The 21425-nt window shown below is 45.9% G+C and overlaps 2 protein-coding genes across 6 annotated transcripts in view; both read right to left on the bottom strand.

Annotated features, from left to right (window-relative positions):
* LOC311296136 (complement factor H-like) overlaps nt 1-21425 on the bottom strand; it is a 341142-nt gene that overhangs the window by 73862 nt on the left and 245855 nt on the right. The gene's annotated exons all lie outside the window — the stretch shown is intronic.
* LOC311296150 (complement factor H-related protein 1-like) overlaps nt 1-21425 on the bottom strand; it is a 53094-nt gene that overhangs the window by 4284 nt on the left and 27385 nt on the right. For 2 of the 5 annotated variants that reach the window (XM_084417822.1, XM_084417821.1), the window contains exons 1-2: nt 16139-16315; nt 37-213 (exon numbers count right to left, since the gene is read on the bottom strand). The exons of the other annotated variants lie outside the window; for them this stretch is intronic. In XM_084417822.1, the coding sequence (XP_084273948.1) occupies nt 37-213; nt 16139-16310 (349 nt within the window). In that variant the 5' untranslated portion in view covers nt 16311-16315. Of the gene's footprint in view, nt 1-36; nt 214-16138; nt 16316-21425 lie in introns of those variants that run through there. 5 annotated transcript variants of the gene reach the window in all.

Here is a 21425-nt window from a genome sequence, read left to right on the forward strand (position 1 = left end):
CGTCTAACACCTGAGACTGACAATAATAAAACTCACGGATACACCGAGGTTCTTCAGACCAAGAGCCTTTGCTGCATGTCACTGAATCCCACCAGTTCCCAGTGAAGGGTTTATAACCCGTGTTGCAGGTGTAAAAGATTTCTTCTTCATTGGAGGGGTGGCTGTATATCAACCCGTTTTCCACGGATAGATCACGGCACGATCTCTGCTTTTCTGCGAGGAAACAGTTTAAAAACATAAAAAATTATGATCCTCATATGTTTTGATTCGTCATTATGCAGATGTATAATGATTTGAGTGGATATTGAAGAAAATCAAAATAAAGGCAGTATGACTAAGAGAAATTCAAAGACAAAAACGAAAACTTCCAAGAAAGCGTACCCTCACAGAAAGGAACATCATCCCACCCCTATTTCAAAACTGTGAACACAATGTTTTTACATTCTCTACAAGTGTAATTGTCATAGGACAGTAAGAGCTGTGAGTGTAAACCTCACTCCCCTGGCCTCAAGAGATCCACTAGCAATTTATACAAAAAAAATCACTGTTTCACCATCAGCGTATGAAGATTTTTAAACTGGTTCTAGTTTCCATATTTAATGTTTCCTCAAAGACATTCTGAGAAGCACAAACGTCACATGAAGACACGTGTATATTAAAGGAGAACTTGCTAACTTTTTTAACTTAATAAAACTGTCTAGAAATAATTTGGATGGTTAAACAACCTGTTCTGGTGATATTGGTGACTTTCCCCGCTCCCCCAGCGTTCCCAGGCGGAAAACGTACTCGGTTACTAACGTAACCTCGGTTCTCTCTAGAGAGAGAACGAGTACTGCGTAATAGCTTACGCTAGGGGAACACAGTGTAAAACGCTGTGCGTGCTGAGATTCAACACTAACGTCTCAAGGGCAGGTGCCCGGGCTCATATTGTGCATAATCATGAGGGACTCACAGAGAATCCGGGAAGAGGGGCTAGAATAGCATCATTCCTGTAGAATATAGTACTCTGTCAAGAGCATATATATATCAAGTGTTCCACACAGCCAGGGCGAGTTCGGCCTGGACTGATAAGTATTAGGGGACTTACACACTGCCCACAGACATATATGGTCGATCAGTGATCGATGCTCTTACAGTTTCAGCATCCTGAGCCAATAGCATCGGGCAGACAATACTGAAGTATTAAACCGAGAGCAGCTTAGCCTGTAAAGCGGGAACCTCTAGGTTGTAAAACCTTATAAATGTAGACGGAGAGGCCCAGGCTGCCGCCATACAGATATCTTGTAAGGCAATCCCACTAGACCAAGTCCGCGATGAGGCATGCCTCTCGTGGAGTGCGCTTTGACACCTAACGGGCATTGCAGACCCTTAGATGTATAAGCTAGCGCTATAGCATCAACTATCCATCTGGATAGACTCTGTTTTGACGTGGCTAGTCCCTTAGAACGACCGCTGAACAAAACAAAGAGCTGCTCCGTCTGTCTAAAAACAGATGAGCGAGACACATATGCTTTTAGAACCCTGACCGGGCAAAGGAAGCCTGCGTCCCCTTCCTCCTCAGAGACCGTCAGTGCTGACAGGGAAATCACCTGTGCCCTAAACAGAGTGTTGAGGGATTTAGGAACGTACCCGTGCTTTGGTTTGAGTATGACTCTCGAGTCATTAGGCCCAAACTCCATACACGTCGCGCTCACTGAGAGCGCTTGCAAGTCCCCTATGCGCTTTACTGAAGCGAGAGCCAGAAGAAACACTGTTTTGAAAGATAAGTGCTTTAAGTCTATTGACTGAATTGGCTCGAATGGGGCGCCTTTCATGGCTTCCAGAACCGTGGAAAGGTCCCAAATGGGAACTGAGGGAGGTCTGGGAGGATTCAGTCTCTTAGCTCCTCTAAGGAAGCGAATGACCAGAACGTTTCTTCCCAGTGACTGGCCAAGCGTTGGTTCAGCGAACGCTGCTATGGTCGCCACGTAAACTTTGAGCGTGGATGGGGCTCTACCCTTATCCAGCAGCTCTTGTAGAAAGGAAAGAACCTCCGGCACCCCACAGTCTGAGGGTGATATTTCACGAGCTGTACACCAGCTAGCGAACACAGACCATTTCGAGGAATAGAGCCGCCTAGTAGATGGGGCTCTAGCCTGCGTGATCGTGTTTAACACTCCCGCTGGGAGGTTAACGGGTACCCGTTGATGGCCCACGCATGTAGGGACCATAGCTCCGGGCGAGGATGCCAAATAGAGCCGTTGGCCTGCGAGAGGAGATCCCTCCTCACAGGTATCGGCCATGGGGCGGTACTTGTCAGTTGCATCAGAACTGGGAACCAGGCTTGGTTCGTCCAGAACGGGGCCACGAGTAACACTGAGCATCCGCTTTTCCTGATCCGCTCTAATACCTGGGGTAGGAGCGTGACAGGGGGAAACACATAGCGCGGGCAGCGGGGCCAGTGTGGGCCAGCGCATCCCTGCTCTTGGAGAAAAACTCCGGACAATGAGCGTTTTCTTGAGACACAAATAGGTCTATCTTTGCTCTGCCGAATGTTTTCCACAGCAGTTGGACTGTCTGTGGATGTAAGGACCCTTCTCCTGCGGGAACATTGTTCCTGGACAGTCTGTCTGGTCCTACATTCAAGTGACCTGGCACGTGCGCTGCTCTCAGCGAGTGCAGATTGTGCTGAGCCCAGATCAGGAGGCGTTCCATCAGCCTGTGAAGGGTTCTGGATCTGACACCTCCCTGGTGATTTATATAAGCCACCACCGATATGTTGTCCGAACGGACTAAGACGTGGTGTCCTCTTATCTGGGGACAAAAGCGTTGTCGACTGCCACCATTTCCAGGCAGTTTATGTGTAGAAGCTTTTCCCATTCTGACCACTGGCCGAAGAACGGTCTGCCCTCGAGCAGCGCTCCCCATCCCGAGGTTGAGGCGTCCGTAGACACCACCTTCACACTCGAGGAAGTCCCCAGGCTTACACCTGACTGGTACCAATCGGTCACCGTCCAAGGTTTCAGAGCTGATATGCATTTTTGATTGACCTTGAGGCGTAAGAGACCGGAGATCCACGCTCGGCGCGGTACGCGCGCTTTCAGCCAGAACTGCAGCGGGTGCATGCGAAGCAAGCCCAGCTGAAGCACTGGAGATGCTGAAGCCATGAGACCCAGCATCTTTTGAAACTTTTTGAGCGGGACTAAAGCTCCATGGCGAAACATTTTTGTCATGCGCTGAATACTCAGTCTGCGCTGTGGCGACAGCTGTGCTGTCATAGACAGCGAGTCCAGTTCTGTACCCAGAAAAGATATCGTCTGACTGGGAGACAGTGAACTCTTCGCCCAATTGACTCTGAGACCTAGATTCTCGAGGTGATCGAGTAATATGGTCCTGTGTTCTAAAAGCTCTGAGTGTGATCGAGCTAGAACGAGCCAATCGTCCAAATAATTCAGAACTCGTATGCCCCGAAGTTTCAGGGGTGCGAGCGCTGCGTCCATGCACATCGTGAATGTACGAGGTGCTAGGGAAAGGCCAAACGGCAGGACTGTGTATTGATATGCCTGGCCCTCGAAGGCGAATTTCAAAAATTGCCTGTGAGGTGACGCTATTTGTATTTGGAAATAAGCGTCTTTCAGATCTATTGACATAAACCTTTTTTGTTTTTATCCTTTATCCTTTATCCTAATCCTTTATTGGATTTATCTGGGTCGCCATGACAACGGCGTTTGTGTGCAGGCAAGCGGGCTGTGTTACCGACTTGTTTACTGCAAAATACACTGGAACAGTCGCATTTACCGGAACTGAACGAGCGAGAAGTATTGGTGAAAGTCCGGCCGCAGCGGGGCTGTTATGAATGCTCCGAGACAAGAAGATCGATCCAAATGCAGCTTTATTAAATAGGGGTAATCCAAACTCGTAATCCAGTAAACAGGCAGTGGTCGAGGCAGGCAGCAATAAACAGAATCCAATAAACAATCCAGATAGGGGCGGGCAGGCAGAACAGAGTCAGAAACGGTAAACAGTCCAGGGTCAAAAACAGAACACAAACACGGGAAAACGCTCAGAAATGCAGGCTAACAGTACAACAAGACTTTGCGGTGAGTGAATGAATGAACATGGTATAAATAGACTGAGACTAACAGGATGATGAGACACAGGTGAATGCAATCAGTGAATGAGGTACAGGTGAATGTGATCAGTGATAAGTGATGAGTCCGGGCAGTGAGTTATGGGAAATGTAGTTTGTGAGTGATAATAGTCTGTGGAGTGCCCTCTGGTGGCACTCAAGGGCACTCCAGCTGGTGACCGTTACATAACCCCCCCTTTAAGGAGCGGATTCCAGACGCTCCTAAAACTGTCCAGGAGGGAGGTGGAGCGGAGGCGGACCCGGGGGCGGGATGGAGGGCCAGGCCCGTGCAGCGGAAGAGGACCTGAAGACTGCGGAAGGGCGGAAGGCCAGGGCGGATCCGGCTGTGCAGGCGACCAGGGCGGAGCAGGCTGTGCAGGCGACCAGGGCGGAGCAGGCTGTGCAGGCGACCAGGGCGGAGACGACCCTTCAGGCGGCCAGGGCGGAGACGACTCTTCAGGCGGCCAGGGCGGAGACGACCCTTCAGGCGGCCAGGGAGGAGACGACCCTTCAGGCGGCCAGGGAGGAGACGACCCTTCAGGCGGCCATGGCACAGGAACAGACACCGGCTCAGGAACAGACACAGGGACGGACAGGAACAGACACCGGCTCAGGGACAGGAACAGACACCGGCTCAGGGACAGGAACAGACACCGGCTCAGGGACAGGAACAGACACCGGCTCAGCGGCGGCTATCTTGTCCGAAGACACTGGCTCGGCGGCGACCATCTTGTCCTGAGACACTGGCTCGGCGGTGGCCATCTTGTCCGAAGACACAGGCGTGGAGTCGGCCATCTTGTCCGAAGACACAGGCGTGGAGACGGCCATCTTGTCCGAAGACACAGGCGTGGAGTCGGCCATCTTGTCCGAAGACACAGGCGTGGAGTCGGCCATCTTGTTCGAAGACACAGGCGTGGAGTCGGCCATCTTGTCCGAAGACACAGGCGTGGAGTCGGCCATCTTGTCCGAAGACACAGGCGTGGAGTCGGCCATCTTGTCCGAAGACACAGGCGCAGAAAGAGGAAGAGGAACAGATTCAGGCTCAGTATCAGGATCAGATTCAGGAACAGATTGAGTCTTGGCGGGACGAGACTCTTGACGGGCGGACGTGACGTGAAGCTCAGTCTCTGGATCGGCAGAAGTGACGTGAAGCTCAGTCTCTGGGTCGGCAGAAGTGACGTGAAGCTCAGTCTCTGGGTCGGCAGAAGTGACGTGAAGCTCAGTCTCTGGGTCGGCAGAAGTGACGTGAAGCTCAGTCTCTGGATCAGGATCAGCGCGCTCTGAGCTTGACGGGACCAGCGATGGCGAGGGCTCTGAACTGGGCAGGACCAGCGGCGAAGAGGGCTCTGAGCTGGGCAGGACCAGCGGCGAAGAGGGCTCTGAGCTGGACGGAACCAGCGATGAAGAGGGCTCTGTACTGGACGGGACCAGCGGTGAAGGCTCTGTACTGGACGGGACCAGCGGTGAAGAGGGCTCTGTACTGGACGGGACCAGCGGTGAAGAGGGCTCTGTGCTGGACGGGACCAGCGGTGAAGAGGGCTCTGTGCTGAACGGGACCAGCGGTGAAGGCTCTAGCTTGGCGGGCATGTCGCTTGCTGTCTCAGGCGCGGCGGGCATGACGCTCTCAGTCTCAGGGGCGGCGGGCATGACGCATACTGCCTTGGCTTCGGCAGATCTGGCGTGAAGTGCGGGCTCGGCTGGACTGGCGTGAAGTGCAGGCTCGGCTGGACTGGCGTGAAGTGCAGGCGGTGACATGGCGTGCCACGGAAGGAAGCTCTCCAGACATCTGGAGAGTGCCTCTCTCCAATCCAGACCAGAGAGATCGGGGAGCTCCCTCGGGTCGACCTCCATAGCCCCCAGCCGGTAACACAACTTAATTGCTTCATCACCCAGAGAGCAAGAGGCAGCGAGAGGAACAAACCCCCAGGTGTACTGGAACAGATCGAGGCTATCCAGGGCCAAGGCCGCGATCTGTCCAGCGAACTCCCGGCTCATGCTGGGAAGATCAGGCGAGATCCGTACTGCTGGATTTCTGGAGGTCATAGCTGCTGGATCTGGGTGTGGCGAAGTCTTCTGTTATGAATGCTCCGAGACAAGAAGATCGATCCAAATGCAGCTTTATTAAATAGGGGTAATCCAAACTCGTAATCCAGTAAACAGGCAGTGGTCGAGACAGGCAGCAATAAACAGAATCCAATAAACAATCCAGATAGGGGCGGGCAGGCAGAACAGAGTCAGAAACGGTAAACAGTCCAGGGTCAAAAACAGAACACAAACACGGGAAAACGCTCAGAAATGCAGACTAACAGTACAACAAGACTTCGCGGTGAGTGAATGAATGAACATGGTATAAATAGACTGAGACTAACAGGATGATGAGACACAGGTGAATGCAATCAGTGAATGAGGTACAGGTGAATGTGATCAGTGATAAGTGATGAGTCCGGGCAGTGAGTTATGGGAAATGTAGTTTGTGAGTGATAATAGTCTGTGGAGTGCCCTCTGGTGGCTCTCAAGGGCACTCCAGCTGGTGACCGTTACAGGGGCTTGAACACCGTCGTTTCCCTAGACTGGCTAGGAAGACTTTGAGTTGCCATAGAAACGATGTTTGGGTGCAGGCGAGCGGGTTGTACAACGCACTCATTGGCTGCAAAATGCACATCTGCAGTCGCCTTTTAAGGGAACTGACAGAACGAAAGCATTGACGGCATAATTTTATCTGCCTGTTCGAATCCCGGGTCTCTCATGCAAAAGCCTAAGATTCCGCCACTGAGCCACAGGGGGGAACACATAAGCTTTCAGTTAGTGCGAGCATATAAGAGAGCGTCAACATGTAGTAGGGAGGTTAAGCCCAAAAAATAGGCCTTTGACTTCAAGTCATGATGCAAAGGTCCCCTTTGGTATGGAAGTACCTTAGGGTCATACAAATAAATTTATCCCAAGACACAAGTGAGATCACACTTTGTATCAGAAATAAACAGGTTTTTTCAAAAATGTCCGCCAATGCGCTGAAAACACTCTAGAGCCCATATCTTTGCTTCTGTTATCGCTATAATGACACATTTGGTGTCAAAGTGTAAATTTCTGGGGTCAAGGAATCCAATAAAATTGGTTTCAAGTTTAAAAAAACAAAAAAATTCCCCATACCATGACAATTGGTGGTAAATATGCACATTTCACATAAAAATTGTGTCATCAGAGTGACTTTACTTATCTTTATCTTTATCTTTTCCTTCAAAAACTTTAATTTTGTATTTAAGCAGTGCAGCTACTTCTGTACATTACATTTGTCCTAAGTAGCATGAGATTTCGACCAGTCAGGAGTAGCCTATAGCAAATCAGTTCCTGCAACAACACATCCCATCTGCACCAGGAGCTGTGACAGCTGTTGAAGGTCAGAGGTGACAGGTTAACACTTTGAGGTTCGTATGACTTTCTCATTAAATAGAAAAATGTGTTAGATAACTAATAACTAGCTAGCTAGTAACTAGTTAGCTTCATTATAACTAGGTCGCTAGTAACTAGTTAGCTTCATCATAACTACCTAGTGACTAGTTAGTGTCATTTTTGTTGAAACAAGCACACATGTTGCTAGCTAGTTAGTTAGCTTCATTATTTGATAGATTTTTACTTTTGCGAATGCTTGTTAATGCTCATATTATCTATCTTATGATGTTAAAGCAACTTAATTTATTTTTTCAGATTAGCCATAATGGAATGCCGTGACTGGAGTTTATGCTTCCTATGTCAGTCCGCCCTAAAGATTGAAAAAACATTAGATCCCTCTTCATCATTCAAACTGAGAAACAATCCTGAAAGATTGAAATCATGTTACAAAGAAGCTTTAGATAACATCCAGGAGCTGAAGGCATTAGGGGATCTGCCTGAGTTTATAGTGGACATTAGTGGTGGTAGTCAGGATGTAGTTCAGCTGATGATTCAAAATCCTATGGTGTGGCACAAAAGCTGCAGAAATGCGATTGATAAACAAAAAGTTGAGAGAGCAAGAAAAAGAAAAAAGCATGAAGAGTCTGTGAGCCCAGTAAAAACACAGCGCATGAGTGACAAGTCCACCACACTCGCTTTACCCAGACCCTCAACATCATCATGTGATACATTCGATAAACCGTGTCTCTTCTGTGGTGAAATGGGCAAAAAAAAAGGAACTGAGGAGGGCTGCCACCCTTGGCCTGGATAGAAAAGTGAAAGAATGTGCTCAGGTGGTGGGTGACAGGCATCTATTGGCTGAACTAGCTGCTGGTGACATGGTTGCTATTAATGCTGTTTATCATTGTGCATGCCTGACTAGGCTCTACGGAGGGGGCCCTTGTTCCCATGAGAGAATAGGGCGTGCGCATCCTCAACTATTTCGACGACTGGCTCATATTAGCACACTCTCGAGATCAGTTATGCGAACACAGGGACCTCGTGCTCAGGCACCTCAGCCAGTTGGGTCTTCTGGTCAACTGGGAGAAGAGCAAACTCGCCCCCATGCAGAGGATCTCTTTTCTCGGTATGGAATTGGATTCGGTCGCACAGACAGCGCACCTCACAGAGCAACGCGCTCAGTCGGTGCTGAACTGCTTGAAGTCAAGTCAAGTCATCTTCATTTATATAGCGCTTTTAACAATGTAGATTGTTTCAAAGCAGCTTTACAGAGACAAGCGTATAATTTAAGGTAAGATTGTTTTGGCTTTATAGCGATTCTTTAATAAAGTTATTTTCCATCTAAAGTTAGTTTTGATTGATTCGCTTCCGTCACAACGATCATTTGTTATTAAATTAGGGGCCGCTAAGACGACACCATTCTCTCTAAACAGAATTTAAACGCGAACCTGTGAGAAACCACCTTTGAACACCTTCAAAGGCAGGACGGTGGTCCCAATGAAATTCTTTCAGAGGCTCCTGGCAGCGGCAGCAGCGGTAACTCCACTCGGGCTGCTCCATATGAGGTCGCTTCAGCACTGGTTTCATGGCCGAGTCCCGAGATGGGTGTGGCATCACAGCACTCACCGGGTGACAATCACACCGGCGTGCCGCCAGACCTTCAGCCCGTGGTCAGACCCCTCATTCCTGCGGGCAGGAGTCCCCTTGGAACAGGTTTCCAGGCATGCTGTGGTGTTCACAGACACCTCTGCCACCGGCTGGGGTGCCACGTACAACGGGCATGCAGTGTCAGGGGTGTGGACGGGCCCTCAGCTGCATTGGCACATCAACTGCCTCGAGTTGCCAGCAGTATGTCTCTCTCTGAGCCACTTAAAGAGGCCGCTACAGGGCAGAGATGTGCTGGTCCGTACGGACAACACTGCAACCATTGCGTACATCAACCGACAAGGTGGTCTACGCTCCCATTGCATGTCACAACTCGCCCACCATCTCCTCCTCTGGAGTCAGAAGCATCCGAGGTCACTTCGAGCCATGTATGTTCCCGGTGTGCTCAACCGTGTGGGCAACGAGCTATCATGAGCTGTGTTCCCTGGAGAATGGTGACTCCACCCCCCAGGCAGTTCAGCTGATCTGGAGAGAGTTCGGGGAGGCTCAGGTGGAGGCTCAGACCTGTTTGCCTCCTCAGAGACCTCCCACTACCAGCTGTTTTACTCCCTGACTGAGGGAACACTCAGCACGGATGCACTGGCACACAGCTGGCCCCGGCGCCTCCTCAAATATGCGTTCCCCCCAGTGAGCCTACTTGCACAGACCCTGTGCAAAATCAGGGAGGATGAGGAGCAGGTCCTTCTGGTGGCCCCCTATTGCCCCACCTGGACCTGGTTCCCTGAACTTATGCTCCTTGTGACAGTCCCTCCCTGGACCATTTCTCTGAGGGAGGACCTTCTGACTCAGAGACGGGGCACCCTATGGCACTTGCGTCCGGACCTCTGGAAACTCCATCTCTGGTTCTAGGTGACTTACCCCCAGAGGTACTTAACACCATCACTTCTGCATGGGCGCCGTCCACGAGATGTGTGCCTTGAAGTGGAACCTGTTTGTCGAGTGGTTTTCTTCTCGCCGAGAGAACCCCGAAGATGTTCGATAGGGTCCGTGCTTTCCTTCTTGCAGCAAGGGTTGGAGCGAAGGCTGTCTCCCTCCACCCTCAAAGTACGTGCTGCCGCTATTTCAGCTTATAAGGACCACATTAATGGCAAATCAGTTGGAAAGCACGACCTGGTTGTCAGGTTCCTTAGGGTGGGCGAGACGGTTAAACCCTCTTCGTCCCCCCTCCATACCCTCTTGGGACCTTTCCCTGGTGCTTCAAGCTCTTCAGGATGCTCCCTTTGAGCCTTTGCACTCAGCAGACTTAAAGCTTCTCTCTTTGAAGACTTTGCTGCTGATTGCACTGGCCTCTATCAAGAGGGTAGGGGGCCTGCAAGCATTTTCGGTCGACGAATCGTGCCTATAGTTCGGGCCGGGTGACAACCATGTTGTACTGAGACCCCAGCCTGGCTATGTGCCCAAGGTTCCTAACACTCCCTTCAGTGATCAGGTGTTAGGCTGGGTTCCATATGTGTGACCCTATGGGGATTCCATATGTGTATACTTCCAAGGCTGCTCCTAATCAAAGCCCTGTGTCTTTCCCTTGGGCTAAGTTACCCAATATTGCAGTACAACCTTCGGGCTAGTCCATATGTATTTTTTCACATAACTCCCTCGAAGAAAGTGGCTTCCGCATCGTTCCCCTTCCATAGAAAGGGCACGGTTTCCCAGTGTTATCCAATAATCTCACTGTATGGGTTATCACGGAACAACAGTGACAGATACGCTCTGTGTAAGCCCTTTCCTATCGTCCATCCAGGCAAGAAGGGGTACAGGCTTACACCGGGCACTGGATGGGGTGCAGCAGATGTGGCGCTTTGGTAGGGATTCCTATCAGTCGGTCACGACATACGTCGAGAGTGACTGACCGATAAGAGACCGTCTCAATTACATATGGTAACCCTCGTTCCCTGAGGCAGGGAATGGAGACGTACATCCCATCGTCACATCTGCTGCTGCCCGTCGGGGCGGCCAGCTTACCAGGCTTGGCTCCTCAGCAAAAAAGGAGCTCACCTCACACCTTCTGCTCATTATATACCATATGTTACCATACAATATGTAACTGAGACATTTCGCCATTTTGCTGTAAAGAATGTTTACCTGTACAGAAGGTTACTAACGTTTACTCTATTGAAGGTTGGCTTTTTGATAACAGACTGCACACTAGGGTCATCTTTATTCCTTGTGTTGTGTGGACTTTGTGGACTTTAATAAATCTCACATTTGGTTAATTGATTTTGTGTGAATGTACCCTGCACCCTGACCCCAGTCCACCTAGGGCAGGGCTATTCAATTCAATCATCTCCATCTGGCCCAAAGGTACCCCAACCTCCCTCCGCCTCTTTTCCTGGCGGTGTGGCTACATTTGGTTAGATATGCGAGTGGCCGTAGTGGCGTGTGCAGCTGTACGTCTATACGCACTGTGCGTACCATGAGCGCTCCGACTAACCTGAGAAACGTTTTCAGTCAGAATATTTCAGCAGTTATTATGTGTGTCCCGTATTTCTGTCGACTGAACCAGCAATACCAATCATTTGTGAATGGTGCAAATCTTTTGTTCTATCTTTGGTTCAATTATTTCCTTTCCATGAATTGGCCAAATGCGCTTGCATAATAGTCTGAAACGATTCAGATTCGTTCGGACCGCTCTGTCACTGAATCATCTGAAGCTGTTTCTCGGTCAGTAACAACAAATATAGAACAAATAGTGCTGTTTTCAGTTTACTTTCAGTTCAACTCGCAGTTTAGTTTACTTTGAACTGCGCAGCACCTCCCAGTGGATAACGGAACGCAAGCTTAAAGGAGTTGAAGGAATGAAGGAATGAAGCTATTTGAATAGCCCTGACCTAGGGGCATAGCATTACTCACTTTTCACTTTATTTCACTTTATTTAATTCACTTCATATAGTATAGCAGTACATAAGTCAAGTCTCAACTCTTGTTTAAGACATTGTACATATGCAAAAAATATGCTTAATCCAATATGGAATGGTAATGCTTGAAAGTTCTGTTTTCTCTGATTTGAGGTACAGTGGATAACTTTGGTTATACCAGCTATAATCCTCGAGATAGAAAGGTCATCTTGGACTTAAATTGAAGCTTATAAACTTGGGAAGTTGTTCATGTACATTTGAGGCAGTGATATATATAATAAAATGCTTGAAAATTATCACTTTTGTTGACAATTTGTCAGGCGGACAGCCATTTTTTTTTTGTCTTTTGGGGTATGTTGAGGGTGATATTTGACAGCAAAAAGGCAGCAATCCCCAGAATCTTTTTCTGCTAGTTTCCCCTATGTGTCAGGATACACCATGCAAAATTGTAGGGTCATATGGTCATGTATGTAGCTGCAGTACCTTAATATTCACAATTACATCATTCCGCCAAAAGCTTTTCCCAAAAAGGGTGTTTTTTGGCCCCTGAGACCAAACGGGGCTGAGTTGGGGGTGATCGTTATCAACTTGTGATGGCCCAAGGTATAAGATAATAGGAAATAATAGTGAAAAAAAGGTAGCAAAAAACATCCTGAGAAGTGGACCTGGCTCCTGGCCTAGATGAGGTCTTGTATGTTCCTGCCCTGAATACCAACAGTCATCCTCATCCAGCCTCCCGTCCTCTCATCAATGTAATTGAAGAAGGCTACCAGTGGTTAGAGAGAGTCAGAAACATTCTCGTGAAAGAGAACCTTGAAGCCGGAGAATGGATCTCATGGGCTGCATATTATGCCAGCATCACAGAGGCTACTTCACCTCCCCCATCCAAATCATACATGTTGTGTTTGGCATGCGTTTTTTGATAAAAAATTGCATACTTCACCTCCAATTGTCATGGTAAGGACAACATTATTGTTTTTTAGTCTTGGAACCTATTTTTTTGGACTCCTTGACCCCAAAAATGTACACGTTTATTTATTTATTTATTTTATTTATTTATTTATTTATTTCAAGCAAATAGTGTGACAACAGAAAAAAAAAAATACATAATAATAATAAGAATAATAATAGTAAGAATAATAACTTATACACTTATGCTTGAAATGGAGTGGGGAGAAGTAAAACTTATTGAACCCCACCCCAGTCTGTCAAAGAATACAAACAAAATAGCTGCTTCCTACTTCAACTATCTCAAAGAGAGAAGGAAAAATACAATTATTTATATATATAAAAAAATACTAGTAATAATAATACCTCATTAAGAAACAGTATTATAGTTGCACATATGCAAAACCACACATACATACTATACATATTCATACAGATATTACCTCAGGTAACAATGAATATCAAATACCAACAATGGTAGACGGAATACCACAAGGGTACATAACAGTGACGAACAGCTACCAACAATGGTAGACGTAATACCACAAGGGTAAATAACAACTAATCAACACTCCACACAATATGAATACAATCAAACCTCATTATCATTGTAATGTGACCAGACCTTTTGTTTGTAAAGACGTTTGAAAAGGTGAATGTCTTGACATTGCTTAAATTCAAGCCCCAAATTATTCCACAAAGTAACCCCACATACAGACATAGAAAAACTCCTCCTGGTGGAACCCGCCATTGGGACCACAAAGTTCCCAAATCCTCTCAAATTGTACGACTGCTCTTTGAGAGAAAACATGTTTTGAACGTTCACAGGTAATAAATAGTGATATACTTTAAACATGAACTGTGCATTATATAATTTTACAAGATCCTGCATTTTTAATAACTTTGATTTAAGAAAGAGAGGATTTGTGTGTTCAAAATAGGCAGCCTTGTGTATAATTCGTACAGCCCTTTTCTGTAGCAAAAACGTTGATCACGTTGATACCAAATTTGTCATTATAGATATAACAGAAGCAAAGATATGGGCCTCTCAAGTATGGTCGGCGGCCAAGATGTGATCTCATTTGTGTCTTAGGATAAATTTATTTCTATGGCCCTAAGGTACTTCCATACCAAAGTGGACCTTTGCATCATGACTTGAAGTCAAGTCACTTAACCTCCCAACTAATGTCTTGTGACGGCGTTTGTTTGCAGGCGTGCGTGTATTACAACAGGCTCGTTTACTGCAATATTGACATTTCCAGTCGCCTGAACTTCAGAGGGGAATGAGAAATGTGTGAGAAATGGAGGTTGGTCCGGCCTCAGCGGGACTAAGAGCACTCTCTTTTCTCCTTTCGCCAGCGACGCACGCGACGAGGGCGGGGTAGCTTTCTTGTACGTAAAGAAACTAGCCCAGTGACCGTCCGTTTCTGACATTCCCATTCGCGCACTTTGCGCGGCCCGAGAACGGGAAGAGCGTCATCATGTTTTGCTTCGGTGTTTGTTTGCAGGCGTGCGTGTATTGTAACAGGCTCGTATGCTGCAATATTGATATTTCCAGTCGCCTGAGAGGCGGGCGGGCGCACCGGCGAGCTTTGCGGGCTGGAGGGGGGGGGGGGGGGGGTTCCGGGACCCGTTGAGCACGGCGCTTTTTACGGCGCTGGATGCCTGGCGAGTCCTCAGAGTCACCATAGGCATTAGCGCGAGAGCTGCGTGATCCTCACCAGGAAAAGGGGCGTCTTGAAAAAGACGCCCGGCTCTTTTAGTGCAATGAGAGTGTGTGCGACACACGCACACACAAAAAAAACACAGTAGCAGAGAAAAGGATATAACGCCGGAAAGCGTTAGCAGGAACGGCGACTGAAGGCGGCAGCGAGTTGTCGACCAGCGGCTTCAGGTGCAAAGGCTCGTCCCGCAGAAGGCTTATCAGACGACGCAGCTTCTTCCTCTCGGGATCCAGCGATGCGTGAGCTTCGCTTGAAGAGATGAAAAATCAGCTAAACCAGCCTTCCGAGTCTATATTTATAGCCCGAGGCCCCGCCCATTTCGGCGGGACATGACGCAGTGCGCGCAAAGCGCCCTCATTGGATCTGACGTCATGAGAGGGCTCTCTCGATAGGCTGCTGCAGTTGCTGCAGGTCAGCCAATGGGCGCGCGAGCCATCTCGCCCATGTTTGCATGCTGCCGCAACGTGTTTTACAAAAGGAGTTTTCCCCTAGCGTAAGCTATTACGCAGTACGAGAGAACCTCTCGTAAGAGAACCAACCTTGCAACTTGGGGACTGCCGTCCCGGCAAGATGGAAATTGGAAGTCTCGTGAGAAGCGAGAACGAGAACGAGCGCGAAACACGAATTGCTTTACGACAAAATGTACATGTCAATGTTCTATGATAACGTGTATGATGTATTACCCACCTCGGTAGACATAGCTCCACACGATACAGTTGGCTTGCTCCGATCATAACAAACGCACATGAGCAGCGGTAGAGAGGGGGAGGAGGAGGTGTGTGTTTTTTACGACAGTGTTGTGACATATACGCCCCACCACAGCTGTAGGGGGAGCTCGTGGGGAAAACATGCAACAACAAAAGGGAAAATCAGCAAAGAAGTGACTAGAGTTGCTAGAGTTAAATGCTGAAGTACTTGCACAACTCTCTAGAGATACAGTTTAATGTTTTGGGAAGTGCATATAATATAACAATTATGTTCAAATCAATTAAATCTAAATGAAAAAGACATTCAAATAAATAACAACAACAAAAAGAACTTGCCTTATTGGCCACAATTAAAGAAAAACAACCAAAAAATGAAGCCGAGGAGTTTCACAAGTATCTTTGTTGGTCTGTCTCTGATACTCTTGTCTGCTTGGGGATCAACAAGTTAATCATTTATCAAAGTCCAAGAAAGGGTTTTCTTACACAAGACCACTCTGTGCACAAGCAATATTTTAACTGTTCGCTTATTTTCTTCTTGAATCAAATCATAAAGTATAGTGTGGTGAATTAATCTGTCGGGCACTTTCAAACTTTTAAACAAATATTTAAAATGATATTTAAAATGTCTTTATTTTGTTACATTTAATTTGGAGAACCATCCAATCAGAATGAAGTAAAATAAAAATTCTGATAATTTCTATAATAATAATGAGAATAATAATAAGTGATAATAATAATCAATTATACCAGTGCATTGTCGTATGCCTGTCCATTCAGTCTGGGAATTACAGGTGATTTGTACAGGCTGCTCTGGTTCAAACCCAGGACGACATTTATATTGTATTCTTGAATTGATGTTGTAGTGTGTTCTCTGATCTCCCACAATCTCCACATTTGGGATGTTTGGTGTTGCACACATGTTTACTGTAAACAAATATCCATCATTCTAATTTGATTTCATAATTTGAATTCATAATATATGCACATCTGGGGATGATACATCTGCATTTTCTCAACAACATCACCATCTGATATATTTGGTGCTGTGCATGTTATCTCTGTGTGAAAAGCAAGGGAAAGAGAAATAGTTAAATTGGTGTTTTGAATAAAGCTCAGAAATCTGTGATCATTGGACGAAGATACGAACAAACAAATAAACAATGGAATGAACCTTTGCACTTTGTCACTCCATTCACCCGTCTCTGTGCAGTGAATGTCACTACTTCCGTCTATCTTTTTGTCATTAGATACACACTCAAAGTGAATAACATCACCATAACTTCCCTCCTCTGTAATCTCCCAATCACTTTCCAATCATAGTAACAACAAGCTACAACCCAATTTTCCTCAAAAAAAGTTTATAATATAAATTGGTCTCTATGAGCAGGCGGCAGAGAGAAAAGTCTGAAGGGACCGTCTGCCTGAGCTCACAACAGGTTTAGCAAAAGAACGCAAACATCTTTGCTAGAGAACACAAGTTTTGCAAGGGAATGCACACGATTTGAAAAATATTTTTTTCTCCCATCCGAATTTTTTTCCATCACCATGTCCATTTAGGGGCTCCATACATTTAATACAAAACTTATAAAGACAATAAAAAAGCATAAAGCACATTTACCCTTTCTTCCTTTAAAATGATTAAATTGTCCTTTTTCACATTTTAATCAATACATTCCAGTAATTCCAGTCGTGCAGCTCAGCTTCACTGTTTCACCATCATCGTATAACTCTTTTGCAACTGGTTCTGTGTATTTATAGTTAATATTTGCTATACGACATTCTGAGAAGCACAATTTTTTTTTACACAAAAACATGAAACACTAGGTAACACTTTCTAAATCTACAGTTTAGGAAGTGCATATAATATAACATTTATATTCAAGTCAATACAATCTAAATTAAAAAGACATTCAAATAAATAACAAAAACAAATAATCACTTGCCTTGACATCGAGCACAATTTAAGGAAAACAACCAAAAGACGAAGCCGAGGAATTTTACAGGAACTCTCATTTTGACCTCAATTCACAAGTATCTTTCTTGGTCTGTCTCTGATACTCTTGTCTGCTTGGGGATCAACAAGTTAATCATTTATCAAAGTCAAAGAGTAAATCATGATCATAATACATAATCAGCAGGAAACGTCTCGGTTACGTATGTAACCTTAGTTCCCTGAATAGGGAACGAGGCGCTGCGTCAAACGCTGTGGGAACGCCCCTGCGTGAGTGCGCCATGAAGCACGTATGGAATCAGTCCAATGGCGAGACGGAACGTCATATACGGGTGACGTCATCGACCAGGAAACTATAAAGCACCCCAGAAAACACAAATGCGACAGCTTCTGATAGGCCTGAAGCAAGTAGATCACGGGCATGCCGGGAGTATGGCAGAACGACGCAGCGTCTCGTTCCCTATTTATGAAGGTAAAACAGCTAGCAAAACTCGAGAGCATGTAAATGTGAATTTGAGAACTTGTACAATAAATATTCGTACTTGTACATGAACATTTACACTCACAGCTCCAATGTGAAAACCTGTAAAATAAAAATCTGAAGTTGAATGTTGAAATTTGCACTCGCATACAATAGTCACAAACCTGTATTCTGAATCTGAAGCTGCAGACAAGTAGACACAAATGTGTAAAATGCCATTCACAGAAATACAACGACAGACACAAACTTGTAATATATATTTTGCGTTTAATCTTACGTTCACATTCGCGGTACTTCCTCAATTAGGCACTTGCAGCTTCTCAAATCTGTCACTGCAATTTCAAATTTCGCGCCTTGACTTTTGCTACTCTTTTCGCGATATATCAGGTGCAAAACTAACTTGTGCACTTGAAACTCAGAGGCGGTGAGAGAGAAAGGGGGGCGGGAGGAGGGGGGGTCAAAGGAGCCGTTTTATTGGTTGGTACCTAGCCAATGAAATGGGAGTTCGATGATGTCACGAAACCCGCGTGCACTGAAACACTAACATGGCTTAATGCATTAGACTGATATTAAAATAAATAAACGATATTATCAAACTCAGTAGACACAATGCTTATAATGCATACTACAGAAAAGCAGATGAGCACAGAATATGACGTAAAACATATGACGTATGCCATATATATATGCCATCTGGTATATATATATACCATAGACTGTAAAAGACACACACACACACACACACACACACACACACACGTATATATATAATTTATTTATGTTTTGTTTGTTTTTGTGTGTCCAACAGTTAGGCTATAGGGTGAATATTTAAAACATTTACATTTTTCCAAAGCGACTTACATTGCATTTCAAGGTATACATTTTACATTCTTATCAGATAATTTAGGTGCATTTTCATATTGCAATGGAATTGGCATATATAAGCAAATGTGTGTTCAGTGCAAATAAACTCGCTGCCTGTGTTTTATTAATAAAGTAACAAATTATGTGTTTTTTTATTGTTTTTAATTTTTATTTTATAACTGTTGGTCCATTAAGCCTCATTAAGTGTTTTCTTGGGTTCGAGGAAAACGTACAATTAAACGCGTTGCGTTCATATTCTGTGCTCATTTTTTTTTTCTGTATGCTTTATGGTGTTTCCTGAGTTTGGTCTTTTAATACCACTGTCTCAATTAAACGCGTTGCGTTCATATTCTGTAAAACTATTCCAGTAAAACTAATGATATTTCATAAAAATATTTTCCAAGCGTTTTAAAAAATAGCTGATACATAAGCATAAATGTTTTCATTGGTGAGGCATCGACCAATAAAATTACTTCATTCCGACCCCAGCCCCGCCCCCGACTCTGCTCTCTCAAGTCTGCATTTACAAGTGCACGAGTGAGTTTTGCTACAGGCATATCGCAAAAAGAGTAGCAAAAGTCAAAGCGCTAGGATTTGAAGTTGTACTGCCAGATATGAGAGGTTGTGAGTGCCGACTTGTGGTTGTACAACGAAACTGAACTAAAGCACAAAGATAAATGTGTAGTACACAATTGTGCCTGTCATTTTGTTTATGTAAATGACACTTTACACATTTGTAACTATTAATCTGCAACTTCGAATTCAAAACACAGGTGTTCTGAGTATTGTCTGTGTGTGCAAATCGACAGATGCAGCTTTTCACATCAGAGCTGCAAGTATAAATTTCAACTTACAAATACAAATATTAATTTTACAAGTTCTCACATTCAAATTAGCAAGCTCTCGAGTTTTGCTACTGTTTTACCTTCATACCTATTCAGGGAACTAAGGTTACATACGTAACCGAGACGTTCCCTTTCAAGGGAACTCGAGCTGCGTCAAACGCTGTTGGAACGCTAATACCCACGTCGCCATAAGAGCAAGTGTCCGTCGTGTGAAGTCAGAGCGCACAAGCAGACGAAAGCACCTGCGCCCCAGGGGTGGAGCTGAAGTCCAGGTCATAGAACCTGACAAAGGTATGCGGCGAGGACCATCCCGCCGCATCCCAAACATCATGAAGAGAAACTCCTGACAAGAGAGCTTTAGAAGCAGCCATACTCCTAGTAGAATGAGCTCGCACAGCCAAAGGTGAAGGCTGACCAGCCGACTCGTAAGCAAGTGAGATGGCCTCAACCACCCACTTGCTCATCCTCTGTTTAGATGCAGGACACCCCCTACTTGGTGATCCAAAACAAACAAACAGTTGTTCTGATTTCCTCCACAGGGCAGCTCTGTGGACATACGCATCCAAGGCCCTAACTGGGCAGAGTAAATTAAGTTTCTCCTGGTCAGACGACGTAAATGGAGGAGGACAGAAGGCCTGTAGAACTATAGGTCTAGGAACATTAGTAGGAACCTTAGGAACATAGCCTGGCCTAGGATGAAGAAAAGCTTTCACCATCCCAGGCGAAAACTCCAGGCACGAGGGAGCAACCGAAAGTGCTTGAATGTCTCCAATCCTCTTAAGAGACGAAATAGCAAGAAGAAAAATAGTTTTAAGAGTAATGAATTTCTCAGAAACCTCTTCAATGGGCTCGAAAGGAGCCAGGGAGAGACCTTCCAATACGATAGCCAAATCCTAGGATGGCACCCTCGTGCGAACTGGCGGCCTCAGCCTCAAAGTACCACGAAGGAAACGTGTTATCAGCGGGTGTCTCCCCAAAGAGACTCCACTGAAAGGGACATGGTAAGCAGCTAGTGCCGCCACGTACACCTTTATGCCTGGTTCAGATTTAATGATTTTAGCCCGAGTGTCGTGAGAATTCGTATACGACAACGGGCGTCGGGACGCAAGATTCGATCGTTTCATCTCGTATAGTGTGTCATAGCGGGCGACAGCCTACGTTGCGTCTGCGATGCTTCACGACACCACGACAAAAAGACTAGCATGTTTAATTTTTTTTTCGGTCCTCCACGACGGGTTCTATCACGTGTGACATTGACCAATAGGAGCACAGACGCATTTCCATACACAGCTTTCAAAAATGCCGAAACGAAATAGAGACGATGGTGTTGCTAAGTGGAATTGTGAAATGGAGGAAAGGTTCGTGGAGCTGTGGCAACAGTACTCCTGCCTGTATGATGTTTCATCAAGAGAGTACCATGACAGAATTAAAAAAGAAAAATGTTGGCGAAAAAAATAGCAGAAGTACTTCAGCAACCCGGTGAGTAACTGACTGGAATTAGCATTAAGCTAACTAATCATTCATTAAATTGTACTTCGCTATAGAGAAACTTGTTTGTGTGAGTGTGATTATGTGTGTGTTACGAGTGAGAATGCGTGAGGGTGTGTGAATGAGCGAGCGAGCAAGAGTGTGTGAATGAGCAAGCGAGTGAGCGAGAGTGTGTGTGAATGAGCGAGCGAGCGAGAGTGTGTGTGAATGAGTGAGCGAGTGTGTGTGAATGAGCGAGAGTGTGTGTGTGTGTGTGTGTGTGTGTGAATGAGTGTGAATGAGTGAGCGAGTGTTTGTGTGTGTGTGTGTGTGTGTGTGTGTGTGTGTGTGTGTGTGTGTGTGAATGAGCAAGCGAGAGTGAGTGAGTGTGTGTGAATGAGTGAGTTTATGTGTGTGTATTATGTG

The sequence above is a fragment of the Rutilus rutilus genome (assembly GCF_951802725.1).
Source record: "Rutilus rutilus genome assembly, chromosome: 8".
Lineage (NCBI taxonomy): Eukaryota > Metazoa > Chordata > Actinopteri > Cypriniformes > Leuciscidae > Rutilus > Rutilus rutilus.